The sequence below is a fragment of the Canis aureus genome, chromosome X (genome assembly GCF_053574225.1).
Source record: "Canis aureus isolate CA01 chromosome X, VMU_Caureus_v.1.0, whole genome shotgun sequence".
NCBI classification, from domain to species: Eukaryota; Metazoa; Chordata; class Mammalia; order Carnivora; family Canidae; genus Canis; species Canis aureus.
The window spans coordinates 112,872,078-112,881,073 of record NC_135649.1 but is presented as its reverse complement, the minus strand read 5'-3'; the positions used below and the strand labels follow the sequence as shown (position 1 = coordinate 112,881,073).

General features: G+C 42.6%; 1 protein-coding gene across 2 annotated transcripts in view; it reads right to left on the bottom strand.

Annotated features, from left to right (window-relative positions):
* Positions 1-2,089: 2,089 nt before the first annotated feature.
* Positions 2,090-8,996, bottom strand: part of VEGFD (vascular endothelial growth factor D) — a 37,307-nt gene continuing 30,400 nt past the window's right edge. For both annotated transcript variants that reach the window (XM_077889146.1, XM_077889147.1), the window contains exons 5-7: positions 8,882-8,982; positions 3,602-3,797; positions 2,090-2,757 (exon numbers count right to left, since the gene is read on the bottom strand). In XM_077889146.1, the coding sequence (XP_077745272.1) occupies positions 2,631-2,757; positions 3,602-3,797; positions 8,882-8,982 (424 nt within the window). In that variant the 3' untranslated portion in view covers positions 2,090-2,630. The remainder of the gene's footprint in view (positions 2,758-3,601; positions 3,798-8,881; positions 8,983-8,996) is intronic.

The following is an 8,996-nucleotide window of genomic DNA, read 5'->3' as shown; positions in this document are numbered from 1 at the left end:
CTAGCCCAGAATTCTCCATAATATCTCCACCTAAATGGCAGTTAGGAAGCCAGAGCCACTAAGCAAAACATGGTTGGAGTTGTTTTTAGGGCAGATCCAGGAATCCAGGATAAGCCAAGAACTTTGCTCATAGTCATGCTTCTCTCTTTCAGGAAGATCCCTGTAAATTGTAAATTACATTGTATTTTTCAAATTGTTTTCATTTACCGTAACCCAAGTGAGGTTAGCAACTCTGAGAGCAAGGAGATGAGATTACCACCCACATTTGGCAGGCGTGGAAACTGGGGATCCACGGGGCTGCTCAGCCCATAATGAGATTAGGTGGCAGAGCCAGTCCTTGGATTTAGGCTCTCTTTTTTTTACCAAAGCTGAGCAAGGTGACTCCTTTGTGCAGTGTCCCTCGGGCTGTGTGCTGCCCCAGCTCCCAAGGGGATGTGACCAACAACCACAGAGGAGGAGAGATTGGTAGGAACTGAGTGAAGGAACACAGCTAGGAGGAGCTGGACGCTAATGCATTAGGTCCGAGCCCTCTCAGAAGGCTAGGAATCAAACAGTGAAACTAGGAGGAGGAAGGCCTTTTGGCTTGAGGGTCATAAAGTAGGGGGAGGAGGAACAGTGACAGGACAGGGCCGCTGCCAGCAGATGACAGCAGTAACAATGGCAGCATGATGAGGACTGGTCCCAAGCCAGGTCTAGAACAGCTGTGTCCCCAGAGCAGGGACTGAGCACTAAAGCCAGGAAAAGAGCAGGGGGGCAGAGCCACAGGCCGCAGAGGACCTGGGGGAGCGAGAGGAGAATTCAGGAACCGCTTATGAACTGAGAGAGGAAGGGTAGGGATTGGGGCCAGGATCCAACAATTAGGAGGAACAGAATGATTTTGCTGTGTCTATCATCACCTTCCCCCTGGTAATAACCATGGTCTGAGGAACTCGGGTCGCACAAATTTGGTCGGGACAGTTTCTGATGGTAAGGAGGTCGCAGTGCGAGGAGAGATAAGCCGAACACAGCTATTTACAAAAGTCTGCGGTGTTGTAGCAGATCCTGTCTACCTATCTACCTATCTATCATCTTTCCATTTCAGCAAGATGCTGGGGAGGGCATCCGTTTTTAAGTTATTTGCTAAATTCTGTGAAATTGTGAAATTGACTTAATTTGCTAAAAAAAAAAAAAAAAAAAAAAAAAACACCGCTTAATACTCGTAATGCTGCCTCAATTCTGCTAATGCTATATCACTCCCTCTGGTTTACCAAACGTTCATTAAAGTCTGTGCCATCAAAAAGGTATTTGTGGGATTGTTTTGGAGAAAAACAACAAGGGAAAAGGCCCGTGCTCCCTTCCTGGGTGGCCATGCGACAGAGAGAGGAAGCCCTTGGCCACGAGAAGTGAGATGTGAATGACCCGAGAATGGGTGCCCGCAGTTGGAGCTGGAGGCGGCCAGAAGACACAAGTTCTCAAAGACATCAGGGGGGATTCCTGGGCTCTCCTCCATCACGAGATGCGGGTCAGGTTAAGTTACACTGAATCTCAAAGGAAAGACAGATTTTAAGCTTGGGTCACATTTGCTTAACCTTACTTAGATTTTATTTATCTGTGAGAGACAGAGCATGCGAGAGCATAAGCATGAGTGGCGGGAGGGGCCAAAGGAGAGAGAAGGAGATGATCTGAGCTGAAGCCACCCAGGGGCCCCACTAACCCTCATTTAGAATCTTAAACCTTCTGCGGGGCGCCTGGGTGGCTGTCGGTGAAGCATCTGTCTTCAGCTCAGATCATGATCCCAGGAGCCTGGGATTGAGCCCTGTGCCTTGTAGGGCTTTCTGCTAAGCGGGGAGTCTGCTTCTCCCACACCCTCCCCCTCTGTGCTTGCTTGCTCTCTCTCCCTCTTAAATAAATAAATAAAATCTTAAAAAAAAATCTTAAACCTTCTGAGAGCTACTGCCTGGGCTTCCCCTAACTGACATCAAGTGTTGCTGTGCCCATGTCTCTCCCCATCCCTCCCCCTTCTCGATCCCTTTCTCTCTTTAAGACATATTTTTTCCCTTGGCATGAAATTTAGAGTGGTACCATATTAAATAACACAAAATTCCACGGCTTGAATAATGGTGTTTATTTTCTTTAAATACACTTAAATATGAAACAACAGACAGTAGTTCAGTAAACTCAAAACTACAAGCTGGACAGTAATCAGAAAATCAGTGCTGATCATACAAATCAAAATCTGCATAATAAAGAGTCAGAAGAATTCACAAGACAGCTGCATTAGCGAAGGACTTGGAGACTATAAAATTGCCTCGTTGGCTTTGAGTAATCAATTTTATGGCCCCTGTGATTCTAGGATGATCAGACCTTTAACATTCACCAAAAAAAAAAAAAAAGGGAGGGGGCTGCTACAGGTTCCCTCCTCTCCATCCTGCTGTGCAGGGGCATCTTCAGTTGGAAGTCATCTGTCAGTGAACCAGGGAAGCCTCAGCTGGTGTGTAATGGAAGGGTGGTCTGAATTCATTGTGGGACTGGGTAAAACAGATTTTTTTTTCTTGTACGTGGGGAAAAAAAAAACAATCAGTGACAGCAACTTGGCAAAGCAGCATGCTGTTTAAAATGTTAGGGATGGGGAACTCAGGAACCAAGTTGAGTCAAGGATTTTCTTGACCATGGAACCCATAGGCAGCCCTTTTCTCCTTCGGAAAGCGGCAGTGCTTTGCACATGCTGGTCTTCCATGCGCACATGTTCTGGTGTGAAAGGGACATCTGTCCTCACAGCTGTTGCAAAAGAAAATAAACATGAGAATTCGGAATCAAGGACTAAATTCAAAGGAATAACTCTGTTCTGATGTGATTAAGTTTTCAACATAAATCTTCCCGATATGTATTTAAAATGTCAGTATAACACCCTGAACAGTTATTCCACATGGATGCAAAAAAGCCTATGAAAGCCCAAATGGTGACCTGTAAGGGTTCTATTTATCAATATATTTCTTGCTGTATAAATCCAGTGCTATCCCCTTCCTCAAAGAACAAACAAACATGTGGACATATACTGAGAGAGATCCAACCAGAGAACGTGCTGATCTGAAACTCACCCTCCAAATAATTGCTTAAATCTCATCAATTAAAATTTTGTGGAAGATCCATACCCAACAACAGCAGGCAGGACTTTCTTTTTCTTTTCTTTTCTTTTTTTTTTTTTTATTTTAAGATTTATTTATTTACTGGGGCAAGGGAGTGGAGAGGTGGAGGGAGAGGGAGAGTCTCAAGCAGACTCCCTGCTGGGCACAGAGCCTGGTGCAGGGCTTGATCCCAGGACCCTGAGATCATGACCTGAGTGAAACCAAAAGTCAGCTGCTTAACCAGCTAAGCCACCCAGGCGCCCCAGGATTTTCTTGGTTTCACAATTACTCATCACTCTATATACTCTCACTTGTCCTTGGTTGCCAAACCTCTGTTTTACTATCAATAAAAGGGACTTGGGCACTGCAAAAAAAAAAAAAAAAAAAAAAAAAAAAGCTTTCAGAAGGAATTTCACCAAAGTGAAATGGCATTCACATTAATGGCATTCACATTTGTCAATGAGTCAAATGAAGGTGAAAGTGAAAATGCCTTTCACCTGCAGGTGTCTGCGTGAAATATCTTGTGCTTCTGGCAGCAGCTCTCCAGGCTCTCTCTGCACTCCATGCAACTGCAGTTTTCTGGGTGCTGGATGAGATCTCTGGGACACGGTGTTTTACAGACACACTCGCAACGATCGTCGTCAAACTTCATGTGTGGCCCGCAGAGAGCCAGTTCCTGGAGGTGAGAGTGGTCTAAACAGAAACAGAAAAAGTTTGGTCAGATGGCTGTAGCACGGAAAACGTGGCATCAAAATTAGTTGTATACTTTCTGTTATTCTAAAATAACTTTTCTGATCTCCTTTCCTGTAGATTTTTGCTCCTAGTTTTTTCACATGGTGGGGGAGATTCACCTCTGATTTCACAATACCAATACTGAGTTCATGTGTTCTTAAGTTTGTGAGAAAGATGTTATAAGCTGAGTATTTTTGATATGATTTTCAAAGAGATTTTTAGGTTGGTGACTGGTTACAAAATGCAAACTTTCACAGGCAAGTATTAGTAATAAAACATAGGATATCGAGGAATTTTGAGTCTGGTCCTTCCTAGTTTTTAGATGAAGAGTAAAAGAAGGGAGGAACAGAAGTATGGGCATGATCGAAGTACACCTCAGACATTCCAGACTGTGGATACAAATGCAAAGTGATGTATTTCCTCACCACAGATCACAACGCTGTTATAAAAGATACAACAGTGATGATAAACCTTGATTCCGCAGACTATCTGTTGGAAGAACACGTTCAGCTGAGAGGAGGGCCTGAGAAGATTTAGACACACTTAGTTGACAGCTATTTCTTCTAGAAAGTGTACACAACAATTGGGTAACTGCTACTCCATGTCCAATTCTGATCACCAAGTTGAAATTCAGTGCAGGAAATGGAAAAGAAGAAACTTGGGAAGAACGTGACTGTGACACTTTAGCATTCTTGAATGTTCTGGAGGCAAGTACATGGTTAGTTTCTTCCCCAAACCTGCTTCTCTCTAAATCTGCCTTGTTTAGGGAATGGTGCCATCACTCCCGACTCACCTGCCATATTGGGTCTCATCACTTTGTGCACCCAGTTCTGCCATCCTGACTTTGTTCTATCATTTCCATCAACACTGCCACCACCTCAGTCAGCACCCTAATATTTTTTTGTGTAGATGGTTGTCACAGATCTTGCCATCACAAGTTTTATCCCTTCAATCCATTTTCCACAATATTATCAAATGCAGATCTAATCACATTACTCTACTGCATTAAGTTTCTTAAAAGGTTCCCAATAACAGACTGTTTTCCCAACCAGGGTCATATGAAAGCCTCCATGATGGAGACCTTACTAATCTCCCAGACTCATCTTTCTCCCTCCGCCCCCATCATATATACCCTGTGTTCCATCCATATCAAATTATACTACTTTTTGTTCCCCTGATATCCCAGGGTCTCTCAGCCCCATGCTTTTGGCCTTGCCCTTCTCCCTGCCAGTCATCTTTCTCCCCAGGTATCTTTCTCAACTTCTACAAGTTTAGCTAAGTGCCCTTACCCTGTGCATATTTCCATCCTGTCCTTTCTTGCACTGCTTACATATGTCTATTTCCTCTATGAATTAAAAAATACTGAAGGTTATTGGAATCAGATATCATCATTCTGACATAAAATAGGCACATGACAAATGTTGAGTTCATTCGCTGTAGTAAAAGGGTCCCGAAACAGGCTGATGTAGGAAGACCCTGAAGAATCCCGTCCATTGTTCCAAGACATTGGGTTAAACCATATATTCTTGTCAATATCTGACCACTGACAGTATATCAAAATGGCAATCTCATGTTGTCTAATCTCATAGTTTTAACTGCTCTGTGACTGATGGTATTCAAGGAACCACATGGAAAGGGTGTGGAAGGCCAGATCTGGGGGAGATTCTCAGAATTGCATGAAGAGGAAAAAGGCGAGCTTTGTAAGCCATATGTCGATGAGGTATATGCCACTTTGGGGCAGGATGAGAATAGATTGTTCCCATTGGCTATTCTTTCCTGTTTTGTCAAAGATTAATTGACCACATACCTGAGGACTCAGTCCTGGGTTTTCTATTCTGTTCCACTGATCTATGTGTCTATTTTTGTGCCAGTACCATACTGTTTTGATTACTATAGCTTTGTAATATAACTTGAAGTCTGGAATTGTCCATTGATTCACAAATGGATAAAGAAGAAGCACTACAACAGAATATTATTCAGCCATAAAAAAGAATGAAATCCTGCCATCTGCAATGACATCGATGGAGCTAGAGAGTATAATGCTAAGTGAAATAAGTCAGTCAGAGAAAGACAAACACCGTATGATCTCATTCATATGTGGCATTTAAGAAACAAAACAAGCAAGCGAAGGGGGAACAAAAGGAGGGAGAGACGCAAACCAAGAAACAGACTCTCAACTCTAGAGAACAAACTGATGGTTATCAGAGGGGAAGGGGGTGGGGAGGAGGGAAACGGGTGACCGAGATTAAGGCGTGCACCGTCCTGATGAGCACCAGGTGATGTACGGAAGCGCTGAATCACTATATTGTACACCTGGAACTACTGTTACAGCGTATGTTAACTATATTGGAATTAAACTAAAAACTAAAAACAAAACAGATTGTTAAAGGATACTTAAGGAGCTCCTAAAAGACTTGCATGAATCACAAGGTGGCGGTAGAGATTCATTCAGACCATTTCAGATAGAACCAATGCCCTTCTTCTGTAGTTTAGGGAAACACAGTCCACTAGGTGTTTGCTGAGCTACAGAAAGGTAGTTAGCAGTGGCTGGCTTCAATCCTTATAAGCATTAACTAAAAGTAACAGAAATGGGGGGCACCTGGCTGGCTCAGTTGGTAGAACCTGTGACTCTTGATCACAAGGTTGTGAGTTTGAACCCTACTTTAGTGTAGAGGTTACTTAAAAAAAAAAAGTAACAGAGACTGTGTGTAGAACTGAGTGAAACAGCAACTAGCTAAGGGTGATACCCTGAAGCGTCATATATTGATTTCCACCCTAGCAAGGTTGAGGATGGAATACCATGAGTTCTGTTCTCAGCCTTGTCTCTTTCATCATTTTTTATCAACAAGTTCATGGATTTTTTTTCCAGGTAAATTCTTGAGGAATTTAAAATATAAAATCAGGACCCTCCAATTTTTCTTTTTTGGTATTGTTTGTTTTATTGTTTATGACCTGAATCCAAAGAGATGAAATTAAACTGATCTTGGATTCGCTAACCCGAACATGCTCATTCAGGGAAGAGAAGTCATTGTAGGTGTAGAAAAGGCAGTTGGCTTAACGGCCACATGTGTGAAAAGGGTGTTCAGTGAACAGTAAGCTCAGTATGTCATGAGTTTGACGAGGCCACTGGAGAGGTGACGGTGATCTAGCTACCCCATGCCTCTCACTTCCATCACTGCTGCAACTTCTCCAGAAGTCCCCTGTCTCCTTTCCTGCCCCGGACCAACACATCTTCTATCCTGTCACTGGTTGATTGTGTTAAAATTCTAATTGGTGCTGCCATGGGGCGCCTGGGTGGCTCAGTCGATTAAATGTCTGACTCTTGGTTTCAACTCATGGTTCGTGATCTCATGGGTCATGAGATCGAGTTGGACTCTGTGCTCAGTGGCAAGTCTGCTTGAAGATTCTCCCCCTGCCCCTCCAATTCATGCATGTTCTCTCTCTCTCTCTCAAATAAATAAATCTTAAAAAAATTCTAATTGGTGCTATCACTCTCCTGCTTGACCCAGTTGAGGGAGTTCCCTTTGCCCTTAGCATCACATCCAGTCTCTGGAACAAGATGCCCCAGGTCCCTTGTGAACTCCTCCAGCTTCCTCTCTCACATCTACCCAGCCCCCTCCCATTAGGTTCCCACCACGCTGAACTTTTTTCAGCACCCTGACATGCTACCTTCTCATACTTTCAGTCCTGAGCACTCATGCTGGCCCCACTCAGAGCACTGCTCTCCTTCTGCCCCACTCTTCCCACTCTCAGCACACACGTGCACCAGCTGAGTCCCTCCCCAGGATATCTCATTTATGAATGTATATTGATGACACGTCAAATGATACTATCTTGCTATGTTAGATTAAATAAAATATACAAAAATTAAATGTACTTGTTCCTTTTGACCTTCTTCATGTGAGTACCATGAAATGTAAGTTACACATGTGACTCTCACTGTCATTCCATTGACTGGTCCTGTCCTAGAGACAGAGATTGAGCTTCAATACAGTTTACTAACAACAAGAGTGTGCCCAGGGTAACTGTGCTGCCTCGGTGGGTGGCAGGCTTCCTCATGACCAAGGTCTTTTCTAGCAGAGGATAATCTGAACACATGGTGGAAAGGATGTAGATGACATTCAAGACTTGCATGAACTCTGATGAAAACAATAAGAAGGAAGCCGAGAGACAGAAGTCTAGAAAGTAGAACATTATTTACGGTTTCTAGGACATTATTCCATAGAGTTTAGTCCTTACAAAGTCTTGCTTGGAGATCATAGTTTAAAACAAGCAAGTTCAAGGTACATGACTCCTTGTGATTTTTTTTTCCAGTGGAATCCTGTCATGTCCTCTGGGAAATAAATTCTAACAACGCATTCATTTTCAGCCAAATAGTCATCATCAAACATCACAGCATTACGAGTTCTGAGCAGTGATGACATGTGGTTCCCGACTCCCCATCGCCCAATAGCTGGCCATGTTTTGCTTTTACTTTGCCATAGTTTCAGAAAAAGTTTTCTCCTACTCCCCATTTCTTTTTCTCAAATAATTGGCCTGTTTTCACATGCCACAGTTGAAAGAAACCAATAAGTCTAAAATTACTTTATATTCCTGTGAGGCTTCTATACAAATAAATTAGTAAAATGTGGTTGACTAGTGTTTCGTTTTGAAGTAGCTTTCATGAAAGGCTACCATTGCCTTTCAGATCCAGGGTTGTGAGATGTTCTAATCACTGGGTTTTTCTTTAAGATTAAAAAGCAGAGCCTTGCATTGGTAGACTTACTATATAATGAAAGCACAGTGGGCTCTGGAATCTGACTGCTTCTATCACTCTTAGCTGTGTAATCTGGAGAAAATTACTAGATATCTTGATGTGTCCATTCTGTCATTGTAAAAAAAAAAAAGGATAATAATAGTACATTAAGGATTGTTGTGAGGAGTAATTGAGTTAATACATCTAAAAGGCTTACAACATTGCCTGGCCATAGTAAGCACTCAATAGATGTTAGTTACAATTGTCATTTTTATTATTACTATTTTTATTTCCTTACTGTCATCATTACCTTCCATTCCAACGAGTGGATTCTCCTCCTGTAAAACACATTTACATTTGTCGCTATCCCATAGCATGTCAACAGGACAGAGTTGCTTGGAATGGGAACAGCTAGGAAAAGAAAA